The sequence below is a fragment of the Aspergillus eucalypticola genome (assembly GCF_003184535.1).
Source record: "Aspergillus eucalypticola CBS 122712 chromosome Unknown BO83scaffold_8, whole genome shotgun sequence".
Lineage (NCBI taxonomy): Eukaryota > Fungi > Ascomycota > Eurotiomycetes > Eurotiales > Aspergillaceae > Aspergillus > Aspergillus eucalypticola.
Genome location: NW_020290282.1, coordinates 953,364 through 973,863, shown reverse-complemented (window position 1 = coordinate 973,863; position 20,500 = coordinate 953,364). Strand labels below are relative to the sequence as shown.

The 20,500-nt window shown below is 48.8% G+C and overlaps 8 protein-coding genes across 8 annotated transcripts; 4 read left to right on the top strand and 4 right to left on the bottom strand.

Moving 5' to 3' along the window:
• Positions 1–1,134: 1,134 nt before the first annotated feature.
• On the top strand, positions 1,135–2,085 carry BO83DRAFT_416138 (uncharacterized protein; the record flags this gene model as incomplete). The annotated part of the gene is made up of 2 exons (XM_025534678.1): positions 1,135–1,803; positions 1,860–2,085. 2 exons carry the CDS (start codon positions 1,135–1,137, stop codon positions 1,917–1,919), a joined length of 729 nt encoding a protein of 242 aa, XP_025389830.1. The 3' UTR covers positions 1,920–2,085.
• Positions 2,086–2,824: 739 nt separating this feature from the next.
• BO83DRAFT_240694 (uncharacterized protein) lies at positions 2,825–3,323 on the top strand. Its single transcript, XM_025526964.1, has one exon. The coding sequence runs from the start codon at positions 2,964–2,966 to the stop codon at positions 3,219–3,221; it is 258 nt and encodes an 85-aa protein (XP_025389829.1). The 5' UTR covers positions 2,825–2,963; the 3' UTR covers positions 3,222–3,323.
• A 481-nt stretch (positions 3,324–3,804) lies between these two features.
• Positions 3,805–4,115, bottom strand: BO83DRAFT_240697 (uncharacterized protein). Its single transcript, XM_025526965.1, has one exon. The coding sequence runs from the start codon at positions 4,078–4,080 to the stop codon at positions 3,913–3,915; it is 168 nt and encodes a 55-aa protein (XP_025389828.1). The 5' UTR covers positions 4,081–4,115; the 3' UTR covers positions 3,805–3,912.
• A 626-nt stretch (positions 4,116–4,741) lies between these two features.
• BO83DRAFT_240689 (uncharacterized protein) lies at positions 4,742–5,466 on the top strand. The gene is made up of 2 exons (XM_025526963.1): positions 4,742–4,983; positions 5,062–5,466. The coding sequence occupies exons 1-2, from the start codon at positions 4,856–4,858 to the stop codon at positions 5,405–5,407; spliced, it is 474 nt and encodes a 157-aa protein (XP_025389827.1). The 5' UTR covers positions 4,742–4,855; the 3' UTR covers positions 5,408–5,466.
• BO83DRAFT_462834 (WD40 repeat domain-containing protein) lies at positions 5,023–7,246 on the bottom strand. Its single transcript, XM_025537302.1, has 4 exons — positions 7,039–7,246; positions 6,490–6,858; positions 6,222–6,436; positions 5,023–6,180 (listed from the first exon to the last, which is right to left on the bottom strand). The coding sequence occupies exons 1-4, from the start codon at positions 7,082–7,084 to the stop codon at positions 5,473–5,475; spliced, it is 1,338 nt and encodes a 445-aa protein (XP_025389826.1). The 5' UTR covers positions 7,085–7,246; the 3' UTR covers positions 5,023–5,472.
• A 1,304-nt stretch (positions 7,247–8,550) lies between these two features.
• BO83DRAFT_335275 (VIT1/CCC1 transporter family protein) lies at positions 8,551–9,878 on the top strand. The gene is made up of 3 exons (XM_025528402.1): positions 8,551–8,828; positions 8,882–9,218; positions 9,271–9,878. The coding sequence occupies exons 1-3, from the start codon at positions 8,762–8,764 to the stop codon at positions 9,776–9,778; spliced, it is 912 nt and encodes a 303-aa protein (XP_025389825.1). The 5' UTR covers positions 8,551–8,761; the 3' UTR covers positions 9,779–9,878.
• Positions 9,879–9,956: 78 nt separating this feature from the next.
• BO83DRAFT_358224 (uncharacterized protein) lies at positions 9,957–15,886 on the bottom strand (the record flags this gene model as incomplete). Its single annotated transcript, XM_025529290.1, has 5 exons — positions 9,957–10,515; positions 14,367–14,424; positions 14,491–15,065; positions 15,331–15,513; positions 15,547–15,886. 5 exons carry the CDS (start codon positions 15,884–15,886, stop codon positions 9,986–9,988), a joined length of 1,686 nt encoding a protein of 561 aa, XP_025389824.1. The 3' UTR covers positions 9,957–9,985.
• Positions 15,887–16,747: 861 nt separating this feature from the next.
• Positions 16,748–20,286, bottom strand: BO83DRAFT_436312 (putative C6 transcription factor). The gene is made up of 4 exons (XM_025535945.1): positions 19,747–20,286; positions 19,128–19,626; positions 18,309–19,071; positions 16,748–18,244 (listed from the first exon to the last, which is right to left on the bottom strand). The coding sequence occupies exons 1-4, from the start codon at positions 19,891–19,893 to the stop codon at positions 17,164–17,166; spliced, it is 2,490 nt and encodes an 829-aa protein (XP_025389823.1). The 5' UTR covers positions 19,894–20,286; the 3' UTR covers positions 16,748–17,163.
• Positions 20,287–20,500: the final 214 nt, after the last annotated feature.

Sequence of the window (20,500 nt, the reverse complement as noted above, 5' to 3'; positions counted from 1 at the left end):
TTACGGGTGAATGTGAGGTCAGATCTTCACACGATGGTGTCATTCCCCCGCTGTATTATGCTGTAAATTGTACCAGTGGTAATGTAGTCAATAATCATATTACTCGGTAGAGGATTGTAGAGGGTCATCCCAGATTATTGACAGCAAAGCTGTACAGCCAAGGGATCAGCATCACCCGGAACGGGCCGAGCATTCGTGTCCATCCCAGAGTTGTCTCATCATCATTTTCAACATTTTGGTACTGACGGAGAATTCAATGTGAGCGGGGTAGGGAAGACCGTAGACTAAGGCGTCATGTCTCATTGGCCACGGAAATAGTATCATGGATAGGACCTACCGATATAGCAAAGTAAGACAAAAAGCTTGAAGCCGGCTAAATAAGCGGATGAGATGGTGATATACGGAGCAGGATTCGGACTCCGTATATGACCGACTCAGCCACTATCTTAAATGTTGAAATAGCCCCACAATGGGGACGTATACATTATAATGAGGCAACCGAGCAACCAGAGATAGTCCGAGCAAATAATGGTAGCTCCGCAAGCGACTTAATCGAAGATATAAGGTAATTATAACACTAGTACTAGCCTTCAGCATACAATAAGTTGATACTGTCTCCGTATTTATTTCATTCCGACACTCTTGAAAATTCCGTCTAAAGATAGCGGATGATTTGGAAACCGGTCGAGACATGTTTAGCGCCTTCGGGGCATGTATACTGGCATATTCGCTATCAAATAATCCCTGCAATGCCTCTGTGTACCTTATCGGGCCAATGAGTATCGATGTCCCTAAGTGCCTTTCATATTATCCTCGAAAATGTCGGAATAGACGGCACGGATTTGCTCGTACATAACCGGTTAGGAAGGGAAAACAAATCAGAGTTGGAGGTGCAATCAACACGTAGAAAAGCACTTGACATTCGGGCGTGCTTGTCCCAAAGGTTGTCTACACTAACTTCTCCTTCAATTCCAGCCTCCCGTTTGGTCCTAATAAATTGTTTCATTAAAATACTCCGCTTTGCTGTCTAGTATGTGGCCTTTCTCCCTAATAAAATCATGGATTAATAAGGGATCAAGCGAGTGGAATAACAAAAAGACATAGTAACAACCACGGAAGCCAGTATATATTCCAATGCATGATCATGATGCTTCTTCGCAAAGCAAACCGGAGCGTGGTGAATATATAGCTTTGAACGAAGACGAATCTACCGAAGGCCTTGAATCTCCGGTGCCTAAACGCCGGAGGATATTTTCCCTCATATTTCTCACCAAGCCTCTCGTATATGCACCTTTAGCACTTGTCTTTGCAGGAGCAATTGTATTCTTTTGGATGACCCGTACCAGAAATCTCTATACATACACCGATTGCGGAGTGACTCCCGATGAAGCGCGAGCACGAGGTTGTTTATTCGAGCCGATGCAACGCGCATGGATTCCTCCAGAGTGCTACTTTCCGGAGGCAACGGAAGACTACGACACTTTTCGGGACAGACAGTGGTACCTAGACACCAAGATGACGATTGACGCTGATGTGGAGAAGTTGGAGGCTGGGGAAGTGCCCGTAGCCTATACGCGCTACTGGCATGACGAGCATTGTACCTATCTTTTCCGAAAGCTCGCCCTTGCGGTCGATATGGGGAAGAACATGATCAATTCGAAGGCTTTGAATATTGAGCATTCAAACCATTGCGCACTGGCCATAGCCAAGAGACTGGCTAGCTCGTACAATGTCTCTTTTGTGGAAGCTGACCGATCCTTGACGGAGAGCCATTTGGGGTTCGAACGTTGCCTACCACTCAAGGTAAGTTGAACCCCTTGAATAGGCTACTTTCCTGTTAACCTTTCGTCCCGCTTCAGACTGTCCTTAGTCCGAATTATGCTGTTCCGGTCTACTCCAAAGGCTCAGGAAGGAACTAAGTCCTGTCACTATCATGGTTAAATTGGGTTCGCAAAGCAACGAGGACCTTTTTTGGTGACTCAATTCAGAGCTAGATACCGACTTCTTCCAAACTCAGACGCTCTTTAATGTCTTTTGTTTGCAATGGAGATTCATTCCGATCATTGGCAATTTTCTCATGTCTTGGATCTTGGGTTTGCATCGGTCCCGATATCTGAACCTGATGTTCTTGTCCTAGTGCACCGATTAGAATTCATTTGAAGACAACAGTCTTTTTCATTATGCGGAGGATACGGAGTAGATAACTCAAACATACTTCTAGCCATGTCAGTCCTCCGTGGGCCTCAAAGCGAAGCGTATTGGCATGCAAGGAGGCCTCCAATAGTATCCACGTGACATACCGAAACGAGTCGTGCCGCCAAACCTCGCTTACCGCTAGCGCTATCCATAGTTCCCCACCCATTCCTATATAAGCAACGTTCCCCCGTCGCCCTTTTAGACTTTTTTCTTCTTTCTTTTCTTCATACTTACCTTGTTTGGGTGACTGCGATCAAGAAGGCGGTTCACCACGGATTGGTCCCTGCATTGCACAGCGCGGCGGAACAATCCGTTCAACGGCCTACGGGTCATTGACAGGCGTATTCTTTGGCACTTCTCCTTTTGGAGCTTATTTTCCTTTTCATCAGTTCTTGGGCCAGTGGCCCGAGGGTGGAGAAGAGGACATCGTAGTAGTAGACAGAGCAGCTTAAGTGGTGGCATTGTACCAGCGAATAAGATGTTTAGCAGTGCGCGACGGAAGTAACTACCCATTGGAGGGCAATCATATCCGCGATGCTGGGAGCTCGTACTCTGTGCTTGGATTGCTAAGCCACGGTCGGTGGCCTATGACGTTGCGGATTCTGGGTCGCCACCACGACGCTTATAAGTAAACAATATCGCAACCCATTACTACCTTCAATATCTACTACTACCTGTCTATCATAATCCAAACAAACTCATTTCTTTCCTCCCATCTGTCCTTCTGACAGAAAGTGATACCAAAACAAAATCCAATACCTCTGAAAATGCCACACAAAGATACCAACTCGTTGCCCAACGGCACAGACAGTACCTCTGATTCTTCCGCCAACCGCCTCGCAGCAACGGGAAATACCCTCGGCGCGTCCGCCTTTGGCACAGGCATGGACCAGAACAGTGCCACGATACCCGAATACTTGTCCACGGGCTCGGAGGATCTCAGGCCTTTGAGCAAGGAGGAAGCGGAGAGATTATACGAGGAGAGAATTGAGGAGGAATATGCCAAGCGGGAGGGAGGTGCTTGATTAAGTGGTTGCTTTGATTCATAATGATCTCTACGGAGTATTGTGTATATATATTATCAGATTGACCTGCATATTCACCATAAAACTGAAGTAAATACATCAACCTCACATTGATCAAGTAAAAATTGTTGTAAGTACTATGAGTGTTACTCGCAACATAGTATATATATATTGAGGCCAGGCAAAGCAACTTTATATATGTTGAATGAGAAAAAAACGCAGCGACCGACGCAACTCGAACCCGTCACCTCCCCAACACTATATACTACACCAAAACACTCCCCACCTCCATATGAAGTCTGTAAAAGTTGCAAAAAAAACTGGTAGCTTCTCTTTGATTGAGCGTGTCATCCTTAGTGCAGGGGCCATGCTAATCTTCTCTGTATCGTTTCAAATTGACCAAATGCCCGAAGGCAATAGTTACCTCTTTACAATGAATTATATAGGAAGAGTGGGTGTTATTCTACGGTCCTGATTGGCCACTAAGCGAGCCGCCGGGAACACCAAAACTGCCAGCCAGCCTTCACCCCGCGCTGTTTGCCTGAGGACGCACAGTGTAGTAAGTAGTACGGAGGGTCGGTCGGTCGTCGTGGTTGCGATACGCACGGTCTACATCGGTGTTAGGCACGAGCAGGTTCAGTCGATGAGGCAAGGACGGTAGATAGCAGTGTCTGCTGTGTATGCTCGTCGGCTAATCGTCAGAATGGCACGGATTGTCCTCTGGCATATGCGCCTTAACCTGGCATGTCAGCAATAGTACTAACTCAATGGGAAGCGCAGCTCTGCCACAAGGAAGAAGTAATATGCAACTTGAAATAAAAGGAAGAAGAAAGAAGCAAAAACAAGCATAAGCCACCATTTGAAATATTATTAGCACTCGAAGTTATGCTCTAATGCTCAAGAATAAGGTGGAATAGAAGAAGAAAAAAATGAAGGCGAATAGATACTCCTAGTGGCAGTCGAGGGTGGCCCCTCCTATTCCTCTTACAGCGAGATCGGCTATCGGCCAGCCCCAACAACACACCATCTGGCGGAGTACTTCAGTGTAACCGATTTGCAACTAGAAGCCCACTACGTATGGTTAAGCATATTTTGCACGACGGAGTTTCTATAATGCTAAAGTCTACGTCATTAATGTTACGAGCTGGAGAGCCTTGTGTTTGGGATCAACTCAACCACACCCCCCTCAACGGCGCAGCTGAGCCGCTTCTGCGGAGTAGATGCCTACGATTTACCACGCATGGCATCTGCCTTCCTTCTCTCTTCTCTCTTCTCTCTTCTCTATCATTATATTTATGATACAAGTCTACAGTGAAGCAGATTTGAGTACGAAGAGGTGCTATTTCCTCTCCAAATTTGGTATGCACTGCTACAAATTCAGGTCCCGGTGTCTGGCCACAACGTAGATCGCTGCTTTTGGCTCGGAGTTATCTTATAACGTGCAATGGCAGGCAGTGAGGCTGCCTAAGTAGTCCATAGAAGGCAATGATAGATAGTAGCCTGAATATATAACTCACTTCTCCCACAGTCCTCTTCCAATTCTTCAAACATCATACTCCCCTACCCCCTGGCCTTGATAAACCTACCAATCACACCCGAACCTATCACTATACCTTACTATTATACAAACCAAAATGCGCTTCACAACTCTCTCTGTCCTACTTCTATCAACCCTAGCACTAGCAACCCCAGATTCCGACCCGGCCATCGAAAAGCGAGACGACAACACCGACTCAGACTTATCCAACCCTCTAAGTAACCTGTAAACCTACCTACATACCTACACATTCCTTACTCTCAACCCCATCTATATCTAGCTAACAAGCCACCAAACTAATAGAGTCAACCCAACAACCACCACCACCACAATGCCCACCCTCTTCCCTGATGTACCTACCTCCATCAGATCCGACCTCATCACTGAAGTTCCGACCTCTGTCATCTCCGAGATGACGAACCCGACAGCTTGGTCATCAGTCGCGAGTGAATGGAAGAATGGAATCATTCCGTCCTGGTACAGTAGTCTGAATGGGGATGTGAAATCGTACTTTTCGACGGCGTTTGAAACGGCTTCGCCTTCCACCTCGTCTTCGCATGGTGGTGCTGGGCCTGCGGCTCCGAAAGCGACGGGTATGGCGGGTATTATGGGTGCTGCGGGGATTTTGGGGATGGCGATTGTTTTGTAGATTGGTTGTAGTGGGAATATGTATATATACTGTCGAGAAGAAGGGTCAAAGGTATGGATCTGGATCTATCCGGATCTCAAGAAGATGGGTGGTTGTTGAACGAGGTGGTGGTCAGAGACTACGCAGGAAGAAGAGGAGGTGAATGTTCCGCTGACTCTGGCTGGAGTGAATATCTCAACAGCATCTCGTTTAGCCTGCATGTCAAAACAAATAAATAGAAGACGGTCTGAATGGGATCCTAAAATAAGTGTGGAATCTGTTATACGGAACCCCTCGAAACCTTCCACTGGTCGATATTCCATAGGAAGCCATAAAATCTTGTCCTTGCCGAGGCAGACCCATCCATCCTCCACCTTTTTTTGATCGTCAACAGCAGATAGAAAGACCGGATGGCCCTCAGTGTCAGTCTCTAAGTGATATAGCTCATGCACCGTGCTCATATAATTGCCATTTTCGGAAAATTGAATGTAGCGCCCAGTGACACCATCGATGGAACAATGCATGTCACACGATAGCACATCCCACAAATCTAAGGTGAGCTTACCCCAGCTCTTGGAAAGCACAGCAAGGGTCATATCGTTCGGCGAAAAAGCCATTCTCATTCTTAAATCATATAAAATTTCCAGGTAGATGCGCTTCCTTGTTGAAAGTTTACGAATGCCGACTTTCGTACGGTCAGTGACAGCTAACAGGTGACCACCGTGGGAGACATCAAATGATTTCAGCTCAACCGAGCCATTGAAAGTCTCAATTTGCTTCCCCGAAAATGGGTCCTATATTTGGAACTGTAGGGTTTCGGGGTCCATGTAATGACCTTACCATCCGGCCGGAAAGCAGCCTTTATACTGGCGTAATACTCAATATCTGAATTTCCAATATCCAACTCCAACGCCCGAATAAATTTCCCACTGCCTGTGTCCCAAATCATGATTGTTTCTTCCGCAAATGCTGCAACAAGGCGGCCGTCGCCAGAGAATTCAGGGCCAGTACTGGGATTTTTGAGAGCCTCGAGCTGGTTCTGTGGAGTGCCTGTGGGAAATTCCCAGAGGGTTGCGCCATCAAGCATGACCAATTGGAGTTACGGGGCAAGGGATGAATAGAAAGAATTGAGGAAGTATGGGAAACAGAGGTTGAGTCTCCATAGCCGACCCCTGAATCCCACAGGCGTACAATGCCATCGCCCCAATCAGAGATTAGCTCGCCATTGGGAGAGAATGAAAAAGTATAAACACGATTAAGGTGATGCCCTGACTTCCCTGAAGCGCTGTTCCAGAGTTTAGTTGTGCCATCCCAGCCGCAAGAGGCGACTAATTCACCATTGCATGAGAATTCTACTGACAAAGGGTAAAAGTTCTCGAGACTGTGAACTAGCGAACCAGGTCTTCCATTCCACACTTTGACCTCGCCAAGGTAAGAGCACGATGCTAGCAGGTCATCATGAGGAGAAAAGGCTAGGAATCTGGTAGGAAACTCACACATTTTGATTTGGGATTGCACTGCCATACTCATAGCTGTGTTCTACAACCTCAATATACCTGTATCAGACCTAGTTGAAATTATCTGGCCGCCAGGTGAGATTGCTGATGCCATAAGACCATCAATCTGACCTTCCAGCGTCTGATGAAACATACGGTGGGCAATATTCCACAGCCCTAACGTGTGGGGGTTGGTGGACATGTCCTGCACGAGCACTGCCGTGGGGTGCTCAAGAGTACTGGTAGGACGATGCTATGATATAGTGGTTGGCTTGCGTATGGTTTGGCCATGTTGGATTAAAGTTGGGTATACTGGCAAGAGTATTGATTGGCAGGCATAGAAGGATTTGTTATTGACATGGAGTACCTCACACCGAGACATAATTCCTAATATCATATACTACTGTGTAGGAAGCCAGTAAATTGAAAAATGCTCATTATTAGTCCATACTATTCCTCCAAAACATACTATATATCATCAACTGATCAGGGACGATCCAGGCACAGGAGGCTTAGCTATAGCAGTCACGCCATTTTATAAGTACATACTACACTGGAAATGACTGGACCATTAGTCTGACGCTTCACTACTCGGGTACTAGTACTTGAGAACATCTGATTCGGTCATCGACTGAAGGATACTGATGATGATTGTTAGTCAACACTTTTTCATATGCGGATAAAATCTTCTTCTTGTTTCCAGAACCCTATATTAGGGGTTGCAGTGCGGAGCTAAGTAAGCTTATTCCACTGGTAATGAAGCATCGCAAACTTAATGACCTAAACCCGAGAGAATAGTGGGCGCTCTTGCTGATCGCGGCCTTCGGCTCAGACCTGCCCTTAGTGAAACCGGTCGAAGGCGGGTCAGAACGTTTAGTGATCTTCATTAGGTGGATTTAATGAGTATCAGGGCGAAATCCCAAATATTGAGAGTATTCCAACGCTCATCGTATAGTTATTCTGAGTAATAAGCCCAAGTAAGCAGTTTCACGAGAGATGTCTGGCCGATCCTCGGTATCTCTCCCAAGATTTCTCTCAATCCCAGCCATGGAACGTAGAACCCGAACTGGCAAGCTCCATTACAGTGATTGTCGAAAGATTGGCTCCATCGAAGCCAAGCTCCATGGACACGGCACAGCTATGAAGGCGAAGCCCCTAAAACAGATCGCCCTTCACTTACGTCAATTTGCTCAGTAGTGCAGCAACAACAGACAAGTGCACAATGCTACACAGCGTGCCGCGTCTCACCCTAAAAATTTCACACTGGTGTTGAGCATTGGCCTCCTGGTCAGATGTTAGCTGCATCGCCACACCTACTTTGCTAGTGAATTCGGTGTATTCCCCTCCTCGGACTGCTCTCTATCCGCATCGGAGACCGACCAGTCTGCATCCGAGTGCGTAATCGAGCAGCAGCATTGCTGCAGTTGGCCAGTCAGTGTCCTGGTAAATGTCAGCGGTGCTTTGTGAAAGCCAATCAATACCGGTGTATTGGCTTAACCCCGAGGGGCTGCTGGAGCTTTGCGCCGAGATCTACACCCGCTGACAATTACGCCGCTTGTGATTGGCCCGCGCCAAGGCAGCTGGAAGGGTCTGGAGAATAATCAGAAAAAGTCGATTCTGGCTGCCACAAGGGGACTTTTCTTATAAATATCAGTGCTTCCAGAAGTTTTTTCTTCTAGCTGAAATCGTCATCCAGAACAAATTCAATCGATCAAGCTTCTTTCTATCACGCCTGGACTTTGATTGTCTCGTCCTGCTTCGCCGTCTCTCGAGAATCCCTCAGCCTTACCGGAATTGTTAAGAGGGTCTAGATTCGGCCACCGACTCCGGCTTCTGACGTCAGGCCTGAGGCAGCCCGCAGCAGCCCAGTCAATCTACAATGGCGCTATTATTTCTGAAGCAGAAGCTCTTCCCGAGCGAAAAGCAAAAACAGGCCCTTCCATATGGTACGCTCGCCTACCAATGGATAATTCAATACGAGTTGAACTGACAAAACCAGGCAAACCACTGCTTTCCAATGAAGATTCCGATGCTTTGCCGACCGAGCAAGATCTCGAAGCTCAACGGTCTTACTCTACCTTCCGCGCCTCATCTCCTGTTTCCGACACCGACAGCACCGCCGCCAGCACGAGCAGTTCGCGATCTCGAATCAACCCACGCATTGTATCCGATGCCATTCTAGGTTTATCAGATGGCTTGACGGTACCGTTTGCGCTGAGTGCTGGTCTCTCGGCGCTGGGAAACACTAAAGTCGTTGTGCTTGGTGGTTTGGCCGAATTGACCGCGGGTGCCATTTCCATGGGCCTGGGAGGATATGTCGGTGCGAAGAGCGAAGCGTGAGTTTCCTACTCGACTCTGTATCTCTCAATCAATCCTAACAGCAAACAGTGAATCTTACGAAACCACCGTCCGTGAAGCAAAAGAACTCATCGACACATCACCAGCCGAAACAAGCTCCATCGTTCAATCCATCTTCGCTTCCTACCGTCTCCCTGAAGATGTCGTCAACCAGATTAACATGTCCCTCCACTCCTCTGAAGACCGCCTTCTCGACTTCCTGGTCAGCTTCCACCACAAGGAATCCGAGCCTGACTGCAATCAGGCCTGGATCTCCGCCATCACACTCGCGCTGGGCTACTTCGTCGGTGGTTTCATCCCGCTCATCCCATACTTCATCGTCGACCAAGTGATCGTGGCCTTGTACATGAGCATCGGAGTCATGGCAATCACGCTGCTGGCCTTCGGATACATCAAGACATGTGTGGTGCGCGGCTGGTCCGGGCGCGACAACGTTGTCGCAGGCATCAAGGGAGGAATACAAATGTGTTTCGTGGGCGGAGTAGCAGCCGGAGCAGCGATTGCCTTGGTCCGGTTGATCGACACCGGCGGAGCGTAATCTCCCAACTCCAAAAGTTAAACCATCCCATTATCTCATGCCATAACGACTGTACATTAATAGATACCACGATCACCATTCCATAGAGCGGCTCTTTGACCACAAAAAAAAAAAAAATAAAAAATTCTAACTTTAATAAAAGATATCCAAAAATAATTATAAACAAAGAAACAGTCCTGTGTAAAACAAATAGATATGAACCGGAATCTAACCCATCAAAGCCTCCTTGACCAAATCATTTGCTTCTTCCCCCATCTGCAACTCCAATGCCAAACCCCTCCCCCGTTCCGACATCTTTCCCCAGGTCTTTCTCAAGATCTCCACCACCTTCTTCCTCTCATAGTTTTCTTTGAACTTTTCAAATTGATCATCCAAAAACACCAAACATGCCACATCCTCCAAAATCTGTGCCTCCGCATCCTCCCCTCCCTTCAACCCTTCCTTGCGAATCAACCGACCCACGCGCTCCGCTTCCGCTTCTCCAATTCCACTCTCCAGACACACCTGCACCGCTATCTCAGCCTGGCGACGCGCCACCGCCGTCCGCCAGGAATAATACCCTACTTTACCATCGGGGTAAGTACTGCGGGGTACCTCCCAGCGCTTGAGATGCTGGGCGCGGATAGCGAGCTGGAGGGTCGGGGAGGGGTCCGGGGTGTGTTTGTATAGGTAGCTGGTCATTTTCTCGGCGTAGTGTAGTTCGTAAGGGATGTCGGTGTTGGAGACTTTCGTGGGGTCTTCGGAGTGGAGGGCGTCGATTCGAGTGAGGGCGGTTGTGAGGGGGTCCATATTGAATTCTTTATAGGCAATTGGATCGGAAGGGTTGTGGACGTATATATGTATGTAGATATAAAATATATGTATAGGAAATGTAAAAAGGTTGGACTTGTACAGGAGTAATCTGTAAGAGAAACGCTGTAGTTAGGTTATGACTTATCGATTTTATGCGAATCCGACCTCGGGGTTGCCTTGCGGTTAGGTGCACTTGCATCAAATACCGGCTGCGGGATTGGCTGGCGGGTCGGCATTTGGGTGGGTTCCATTTCTTTTCTGGGTATGTGAAGGTGGGTGGGGGTATGCTGATAAGCGATAAGGAATCACACCCCACATGGGAGGTTGGGTTTTGGTGAGTTTGATATTGAGTTATTGAGGTATAGCATGTGGGAGATATAGGGCTGGGGGAGAGTCCGCGGAGATGTAGCTGTTTTTAGGGCTTAGAAGTAGTTATGTTTGTTCCTTTGTGTAATCGTGTTCCGATGCTTTGGGTTCTGAGCATTTACCTACCCTTTTGAATGCATGCATAGCTTTGGTAGACATGGAGTCAGCTACCTGAATTGGAAGCGATCTTTATTCGCAGAGAGGATATCAAAAACTGGCTTATTTTCATGACTCGAAGACGCCGTTAGTCCACACTCAACTCTTTAGGATGGAACTTTTCAAGCACCTCTTGTAGCTCGGCGGTAGATTCTCACGAACTATTCCGAGTACTCTCGAAGACAATGTATGTGAAATGAGCCTAAATCGGGTCAATAGTATCAGGTCAAAAAGCCTAAAACATGCTTTCTGGACAATAAGCTGTTAGCAACGTATGTACCGGAGTCAAGACCCAAGTTGCCTGGCGGTTAGGGCACTTCTGCCACTAAATGGGAACTGTGCCGTTGTCTATGGAGTATCCATGCAGAACGGCGGCGATAATTCGACTAGATATTAGCATCTAATGCTAGAGCGAAAGGACAGCTCACACCGGTATTAGTGTATAATGTATAGGCGAAGCATGGGGACGACCATGTGTGCAGGTATCATAATCAAGCTAGCTAGCCCCAGTAGCTACCACAGCAAACATCCCTACTACTCCTACCTCCCGCCAATCTGCCATATTATGCATATAATTTATGGCTACAATGCAGTCCTAGAAAGAGCTAAGATAGGCAGCTCCCCTTTGATTAACAAAGTATACCGCTGAGACGGAGAGCTAAGTATTATTGCAAGTCAAGCTGCCACTATCCATTAGTGCAAAGCGGGATAGGATCGGCCGGCCAACCTTCTACAATCATCTTCTATCTACGCTTCGTACTGCGTAATTCACCTTTTATCTTCATACCAACAGTGTCACGGACTCTCTTGATAGCTGCGGGGTCATACACAAGGTGGGTACTTAATCTATTCCAGAGATGTGGCAAAGTCCAATAATAGTCTGGTACATCACGCCAACCCCGCTTCCACTGCGGATCTTGATAGCACGGATGAGCCAGGATATGCTGCAAGATTCAGCTTCCGGAGCTTCCGATTGCAATTCGGAAATACGGATTGATTGGTCTTCATCTTTCAAACAATCGGTACAACGAGCGGCAGTTTTGACAGGCGTATCAACCTCGGCATCGAACAACAGAGGGTCTCAAAACACCCCAAATCAATATGATGCAACTGCTACTGCGTGCGGGGGTGTATCCTATCACGGATAGAACCAATCCAGCACTCACTCTGTAATAATTGACCAACAGACCAGAGCATTGCATATACAGTACAAGTCTATATAAACCCAAATCCACCCCAATATACACCCAACTAACACCCTCAATAAACCCCCAATTCAAATCTAACAATGATCCAAACCCACCACCACACCTCCACCCCCAAAGGCCTCTCCTCCATAACCACCCTTCTCACCACCCCCAATGCATCCCTCCTCATAGACCCCCCTTTCCTCCTCACAGACGCCGAATCCACCATCCACTGGATAAAATCCCTAACTCCCCACGCCCCCTCCGCCATCTTCCTCACTCACCACCACCCAGACCACTTCTTCTCCGCGAATCCCATCCTAGCCGCCTTCCCCAACGCCAAATTCTACGCCGCCCCCTACGTCTGCTCCCGCATCAACGCCGAATACGACCAGAAAGTCAAATACTGGCCGGCGGTGCTCGGGTCGGACGCCGTTCCCGCTAAGCCCCGCAAGCCGGACCCGTACTTGTCCAGCTTCTTCATGCTGGATGGGAGTCCGGTTGTGCTGTTGGGTCCGGTGCAGGGTGATTGTGTGGATCAGACGGTCTTCTGGATTCCGGAAAGTAGGACGGTGGTTGCGGGTGATGTTGTGTTTGGGAGGAGTGTGCATGTTTGGTTTGTTTTCCCCCTAACGCCTCCCTCCCTTTTCTGTTGTTTCTTTTTGGGGGAAGGATTGGCGGAATTCACTTCCAGTTATCCATCCATAGGTTGTTGGATAAGGTTTCGGAAGGGGTATCCTGGATGAGAGTTATTGGCTGGCTTATTACTATCTAGTACATTCTGAAACTACTTACTTACTTACGAACATATACTATACTATATGGTCGAAGAACTCGAATCCCCCGCTCTCGTACACGCATGGCTCAAAACCCTCGACATGATCGATCATCTACACCCATTGAAGATTATCCCAGGCCATATGGAGCACGGATGGGAGTTGGATGTCAAGGCGGATCTAGAGCACACGAGACGCTATCTACGCCTGTTTGAGGAGAAAGTCACCTATGCTTCTGGAAGTGGTAATAGTGGTAGCAGCAGCAGCAGCAGCAGCAGCAGCAAACCTTCCGTGCAAGAGCTATATGATACCTTCAAAGAGACGTTCCCTGAGTGTCGGGAGAATCTGGATTTCTTTCTGGGATATATGGCGAATCGGTTTGGAGAGGGAGGGAAAGTATGGGAGGAGAATCGGCATGAGGATGTTGGGGAGAGGACTTTGGAGGAGCTGAATGGGTATTGGTTTGGGTAATTCCTTTTTTATTTTTCTCATCTCTTGTGCAATTCTCTACTTGGTATAGAGGGAGGTGTTGGGTAGATAGTATGGGTTTGTATCTACTGGTAGTAAGGGGGAGTACATATGGGTGAGGGTGGGTGTCAAGGGAATCTGCAGTGGTTTGCTTCTATGCTTCCAGCTCTTATTTATTATCCATGATGGGACTGAACTACCCACGTTTAACGTAGATGTCATTCCTATCCATCTAGTATTGTATCACACAAGCATCGTCGATGCTAAGCTAGGATCCTGTACTATCACGCCCAAGCAATCCGCCGCACATCAACAGACTCGAATAAAAGAAATACATGCTCTTCCAGTGGCGGGCGACGGTCCATCTGGCACAAGAGAGAAGGAAAGCTCAAAAGCTGGCATCGGAGTCTGTCGACATGGCCAGCAGTAAACACAGCGAAAAAAGAAATTGTCATTACAACTCCAGCTCCCTGTCAATCAGGAAGCACATAGACAGAATAGAGTGCAAGCAAAGAAACAGGCAAAAACCGTGCCGCAACAAATCATGGCTCCTCCAACGCCGTCCCATTGTGAAAGCCGGGTATATCCAGCACCGTGATGCAAAATTTGTACGGAGAATTAACAGATATGGCGAGGACATGACCATGGGTCTGCTGAACCTGTCCAGCAACTCACAATGCCAGACACAGATCCAACAAAGGTCTAGCCCTCACCTTTAGAACAAGGACCCTATGCATGAAGCAAAGCCAAGAAGGCAGAGAAAAGAAACGAACAAGCCACAAAGCTTTTCATCCCATCAGGTTTCCGTCCCGTTCGTTTACCTGGCCCCGATCCCAAACATACCAACCCCGTAACTTCCACCTCGGTCAGGTAGAGGGGTAGATATCTTCGAAACGTGGTCCTTTTCGAAAAATAAGCGAATGTGATCAGTATGTTAGAATGCCATTTCACCGTCCGAACGCCCTACCTTCTTCCGTTTTTTCTTTCCCATGCCTTCACTGTTTGAATAAAATGCCCCATCGTCATCGTCGTCTGCGTAACCTTCGCCGTATCCAACAAAGCTGTTGTCGTCGTAATGCCGTTTACGTCCCCTGCTAGGCCGGGCTCGCTCTTGGTCTGAAACAGGCGCTGGGGTTCCATTCGGTTGGGAAATCCGGACTCCATTGGGAGGGGGTGCGACGCCCTTTTTGCTGGCGTCGCCACCGGCGTGCTTAGATGGCTTCTCGTGGCCCAGCACATCTTCCCAATACTCATTGTTCGGTACCGTGCCCGGCTCCATTTTCATGGCCCTCATCTGCAAGTTATGCAGCGCAGAGTCCATGTCCGCTACCTTGATCTCCTTCCCGAACACCTTCTGGTTTTGCCATTCTTCCTCTGGCCACATGGTCATGTGCCTAAGGCTGCCGGGCGCACCAGGCTCAGTCTTCACTGGCTTGTTCCTCCCTGCGAGTCCCAAGCCCTTCAGTTTTCCTTCATAAGACTTCCTGAGCCTGTTGATCTTCTCGCCCGTTACAGGATCCATCCGAGCAACAGACTTTGCCACTGGACCTAATCCGTAGAGTGAGATGAGATCTAGCGACGGATCCGGTCCAGTCGCAATATGGGCTGTACGTTCATAAAGCCACATGTGTTAACAAAGCTCAATCCAAAAATGAGATGGGAGAGAGTGCATTGCAAATTGTGGCAACAGCCATGCCAAGGACTGGGGAGCTCTTACAGCTTTTGCAAACATGAAAGGCAGACGAAAAGTTCTTCTGCAGGGATTCCAAGCTTGGCTCACTGCGACTGGATGAAGCCGGCGCCTCACTATCGATATCCATAGCGTCGCCTCCGTTGTTCGCAGCAAAATCGCGGACTCCAACTTCCATATTTATACCTTCTGTATGCCGGTCATGATCTGTCCGTCTGTGTTGCGCCTGCTGTATGGCCGCGGCATTCATATTCGCTGCTTGCGCACCTGTGTCTGGAGCTGCCGAGCCCATTGGCTTCTCTGTATGTTCAGAATCATCGAAGGAAGTCGCACCCGTGAAGTGCCCGCTCACGCTGCTGGCCGGCGTCGGAAACGAATTCGCCGTACCTACCGTCGGTTGTTGCGAGGCTTGAGTGGACATCGGAGCGGAAGACGGGGGTGATGAGAGAGTTGCGGATTGAGAGGTCGCCTGGTTAGGTGATGCTTGCGAGGATACAAAGTTGGTGGCATAGTTCTGGGCGCTTACCGACATCAACGGAGGTGATGTCGGAGTCTGTGGAATTCGATCGGACAAGGGAGCTGGCAACTGGTTCTGTTTGAGAGCTCCTGCGGCGGGAGACGATGGTGATGGAGGTCCTACTCGAAATGATGCCGAGGAGGCGCGATCAGACATCGAGGACGGAGTGCAGGGTGACGAAAGAGGAGGTTGGCCTAAGCCTGGGCAGCCCGAGCCTCGCGAAAGGGAGACCTGAATCGAAGATCTTCAACACAGCAGCAGATCACAGCAGATTCAGACTAGTATCAAGACGAGGATATGGGGGGAAACGCCGGTCGAGGTGCGCTCAAGCGGGCGAGCAGGACGTTCCACGACCGTCTTAAAAGTCACACATTCCAATGAAGCGACACAGCACTGAGGTGAAATATCGAACAGCACCAGGTAGTGAAGAAAAGACCAGCGAAAGAGTGAATGGCGTGGTCTGTGGGTTAGGTCGAATTCTGGCGGGGTGGGTAGAAGTTCGAGAAAGCGCTGGGATGGGAAACCCTTGGTCCGCAACTGGAGGAGAAACGGACGGCGAGATGTTGGATGACGGCAAGAGCCCCGGGATGGGCACGTGACGCGCCCTCATTTCTTCGATCTTCCCTCTTTCGGCCTCCGCGCCCGTATTTCGGTATCAATACGCGCTAACAATACCGATACTCGGGCGTATTGTCGGGTAAGATACGGAGTATGCATCGGTAACGGACATTCCCTCTTTTTCTTCCCTCACTCTTTCTTGTCTTTCGAGACCAGGTCAACTAACTACCTGCTTACCGTATTCATCCTGTTGGCCATCGCAGGTTTGGCCATCTAGACATTTCTTCCCGTGGATGTGATCCATGTATGCCACGACACGCATGGGCACAAAGCGCCTTACTAGCGTCTCTCATACCCCCCTGTTGGGCGCTGGCCTAAACCAGGAGAGAAAATAGTGGCAGAGCACCGCCCCTCGGAAAGTATTACCTGGGGTTATTGCATAGTTTCACCCGGAAATTTCCTTGCTTCTAGAACCATAACTACACTTGTCCCATCTATAGAATATGCAGTTGACCTGCCTGAGGCGAGAGGGCTTTGTGGCCACTCTTTGACCCCTAAGCCATGTCAACACCTAATGACAGAATAAAATAAGCTTGTACTCTTCTACCAAAACCCTTGATTGAACCCTTGAATCCCGAACTAGTGATCGGAACCGACTCGCTCCAAACACCCAGATGAACCTCATCAAATTCCCAACACGATGACCCTTGGGTATATTGAGATCCATAAATCCAAAATTATTATGGTAACACAATAAGAAGAAACGAACCAGATGAAGATGGCCCGTACAAAGAAAGCTCAAGAAACACGCTGATATGACTGAATCAAGAAGAGCGAGACGCCCTCATAGAAAGCTTTCAAAAAACATGAACATGTCACGATTGGTAGAATGTTGCAGATTCTTGCACTAATAACTGCGCCGAAACGTCAGGAATGTTGTCTTCTAACGTTTCCATCAGTTCCATCTGCTCCTGGTGGCTGAGCGTCCTTCCTCGCCACGGGGGCATGGGGTAAGCGCCATTGGTGTATTGGGAATATTGATCTCCTATCGTCTCGATCCAGTTCATGGGATCGACCGTCGCATCGACATAGGCTAGATGACTAGCCGTCGTGGACGCTAAATTGAAATTGGGATCCCAGCCTGGCAAGCCCGGAACGACGGATGGGAAAGAATTGTATGGAGTTGTCGGGTCGAACGATAAGTCTGCGTAGGAAGGTGTCGGTACATTGTAGGATTGGGGGGAACTGAATGAGGGTTGTGTGGTGGTTGATACGGATTGCGGAGTGAGTTGAGCATCCCAGGATGGGTGCTGCGCGGCCTGCAGTGATTCAGTGGCAATAGGTGATGAGGTCGACCCCTGGGAGAAGGAGAATGAGGGGTCTGCAGAAGGTCCCCTCGAAAATGTGCCACCCGATACGCTGCTTTCGGGGATTGAAGAATTCGCTGCGCGAGCTCCATGTGAGGGGAATGATGCCGACGTACTTGCAGGGCTAGAGACGGATAGCGGTGTCGTGACATCCTGCGAAGATGACGGAGTTGCATGATTAGACGGCGAATGGACGACGAAAGACTCTTCGGTAGCATATGCGCGAAGGCAAGCAGCAACCAGGCTCCTATAGAGTACCAAGGCCGATTCAACACCAGGCCATCTCTGTGCAGCAAGAACAATAGCCTCCAGGGCCACGCCGAGGTGACCTTTGACTTCGTCAATAGGGTGTTCTCTGCGAATGTCAGGATAAGAGAGAGACCATAAAATAGTGTTCAAGGCCATGAAAAGTGACTGGGTGAAAATCCATGTCAAATCAACGGATCCTGTTGCGATTTGTTCTCTCTGCATTGCTACGTTGAATACGGACGCATCATAGCATTTTCGCGCAGCCTCAACGGAAGGCTCCGGCACTTGGGGAGAAGGCCGGAACATAAAGACAATCATCGTGTTTCGTCTTCCATGAAACCTATTGAAAGCCACATATAGATAAGCACCCAGAAACAAAGAAGCTAGTCGGGAATTGTCCTTACCATTTTTGACTCAAGCCACTACCCCCATCATTTTTGGGACACGAAGCTACCCAGTAATCGATCTTCTGAAGCATTTGCGAAAACCATGGGTCTTGGTCGTCGACTGGTACATCGCGCTTATTCAGGTAGAGCGTCCGTCGAATCTCTGCTTGGAGCAGCCGCATCTTCAGGAAGTGAATAGCTATGCACTTGGGTAGGATTATTTTTGCTCCTGGTAGGAAGCCATCCGCAGTGATATACTTGTCCTCCACCGGCTCGAAGAACTTGACGTTGATGTGATCGTGACAAACGGAGTAGCAATTCGGGCGACCAAGGCTATGGGAAAGACCGTACTCCATGGATATGACAATCCAGAACAGTCTTCTTCGCATATCAATCTCTAGAGGGTTCAAGGTCTGCCCGCTGGGAGATTGAGTAATGGTCGCTTCATCGGTAAGCCCTAAGTCTTGACATAACTTGACTGCCATTCCTACGACCCAATATGCCGCTGTCCTTGTTGGCGTGAGCATGGAGTATTGAGCAATCAGGGCAAGGCATTGCAAAGATCGAAGGTCCATTCGTTTTAACGACGGTTCCAAGTATGGCAGCGCCGCAAGGTAATAACTGTCCGCCAAGCCTGCGTAAATAGTGCTCATCTTTTGCATGCTGATAGCTATCACCATGCGTAATTGGAAATTATGGCAGGGATCATTAGACCCGTTAAGCACCTCTTCGGCTTCTTCGCGGAAGGTAGGCTCGTGCAAGGTCGGAAGCATTGCCTGGGCTAAACGGCAAGTCAACCATGACTGTACAGCTGCATAGGATAGAATGCGAACGTACCCTTGACTACAAAGACATCAATAAGTCTGTATGTTATGTGTCTTGGTGGTAAAGTAGGCTGCGGCGTCGAACTGATCATGGGATACACCTTTGACGTTGGCTTGGAGCTCTCTTGTGCAAAGGCATCTTTTATCTCCTGTGCTGTCATTTCAGGAACGACGTCTTTGATGTTTTTGGAATCTGTATTTTGCTTGGCCAGTTCCATAACGAGGCGCGTGATCGCAATACCGCTGGACGGTCCCAAATATCTCGACTCGTCATTCTCCTTGAAGCGAATGCGACCTGCCCCGCGCACCATGAGCTCCGCGTCCGCTGCATGTTGAAACTGTCTCTCGACTTCAGCAAGCTCGCTCTCTAACCGACGAGCTTTTTCTCGGAGCGAGACAATATGATCCCTTGATAATGTCCTTTGAGACGCCGAATCGTAAAAGACACACTTGGCGTTGACGCGTTCGCATGGTGAGCATCGAGGGATTCCGGGATCACACCTAGATTTACGCTGTATAAGAGTTAGAAACTTTTTGTTTTCGAGCCAGCGTGATAAATCAAGGAGTACATGGTAGAGAACGCGGAATCACGTATAAACAAAGTCAGCGATAGAGTAAGAGACACTACGTACATGTCTGCACCGCGTACAAGCAGTCAACGTATGCGCAATCCGGCTATCAGGGGTATGAACAGACGGCTCTGATATTGTTGATGGAGAGTCCGACCAGGGGTTGGTGAATTGTGGGCGGGAGCTTGAGGAGTTTAAATGTGTGGCCATTGTGGTATGTCGTGCAGGAGCACCCCTATATTAGGTTGACCGAAGGTTTGCAAGTTTAGCCGAGAGAATCATCAACGTTGCATTCTATGTATCGCATAAAGCTCTGAAAAAAATGGGAAGCTTTTGAGAGGTCTGATCCGAGCGTCAGGCACACGCGACTGTGGAAATTTGAAGGAGCACTTGAGGAACGAGCACGTTCGACATATTCAGGGTTCGCTCTGACATGCACCAGCTGCTAGGAGTAGGCGGGCAATACCTGCACAGATCTAGGGGTGGGGGGGTTGTACAGGTTGAAGAGCTCAGCTAGCACCTCACACGAATTCCGACTCACTGTACCCGTTCAAACATTGACAAGAAAGACAAGATATGCAGTTGCGAATTTGAAATGGGGCGCAAAGGAGGGGGTGAGGTGGAAACTGAAGTGAAGCAGGCCTCGGTCCACCTCCCGCCTGGATCGACGGCACGCTAAAGAGCGCCCCGATGACCGACGTCGCACTTACCAGGACTACGGCCACCCACAGCTGCCCCTTGCGAACACTGGCCTCGAAAATGACGGGTGGGACAAATTCCACCCCGGTGGGCCTCTTTCTCCCCCTCCCCTCTCCTC

Coding starts and splice junctions, on each gene's coding strand:
- BO83DRAFT_240694 (XM_025526964.1), top strand. CDS start 2,964: ATGCCACACAAAGATACCAACTCGTTGCCCAACGGCACAGACAGTACC.
- BO83DRAFT_240697 (XM_025526965.1), bottom strand. CDS start 4,080: ATGGTGGCTTATGCTTGTTTTTGCTTCTTTCTTCTTCCTTTTATTTCA.
- BO83DRAFT_240689 (XM_025526963.1), top strand. CDS start 4,856: ATGCGCTTCACAACTCTCTCTGTCCTACTTCTATCAACCCTAGCACTA. Junction 4,984..5,061: donor TCCAACCCTCTAAGTAACCT/GTAAACCTACCT, acceptor CCAAACTAATAG/AGTCAACCCAACAACCACCA.
- BO83DRAFT_462834 (XM_025537302.1), bottom strand. CDS start 7,084: ATGTCCACCAACCCCCACACGTTAGGGCTGTGGAATATTGCCCACC. Junction 6,859..7,038: donor GCTGTGGAATATTGCCCACC/GTATGTTTCATC, acceptor CCAGATTCCTAG/CCTTTTCTCCTCATGATGAC. Junction 6,181..6,221: donor CTTTCCGGCCGGATGGTAAG/GTCATTACATGG, acceptor TTCCAAATATAG/GACCCATTTTCGGGGAAGCA.
- BO83DRAFT_335275 (XM_025528402.1), top strand. CDS start 8,762: ATGGCGCTATTATTTCTGAAGCAGAAGCTCTTCCCGAGCGAAAAGCAA. Junction 8,829..8,881: donor AAAACAGGCCCTTCCATATG/GTACGCTCGCCT, acceptor TGACAAAACCAG/GCAAACCACTGCTTTCCAAT. Junction 9,219..9,270: donor GTCGGTGCGAAGAGCGAAGC/GTGAGTTTCCTA, acceptor AACAGCAAACAG/TGAATCTTACGAAACCACCG.
- BO83DRAFT_436312 (XM_025535945.1), bottom strand. CDS start 19,893: ATGGCCACACATTTAAACTCCTCAAGCTCCCGCCCACAATTCACCAAC. Junction 19,072..19,127: donor TGATGTCTTTGTAGTCAAGG/GTACGTTCGCAT, acceptor CTTGCCGTTTAG/CCCAGGCAATGCTTCCGACC. Junction 18,245..18,308: donor AGTGGCTTGAGTCAAAAATG/GTAAGGACAATT, acceptor GGCTTTCAATAG/GTTTCATGGAAGACGAAACA.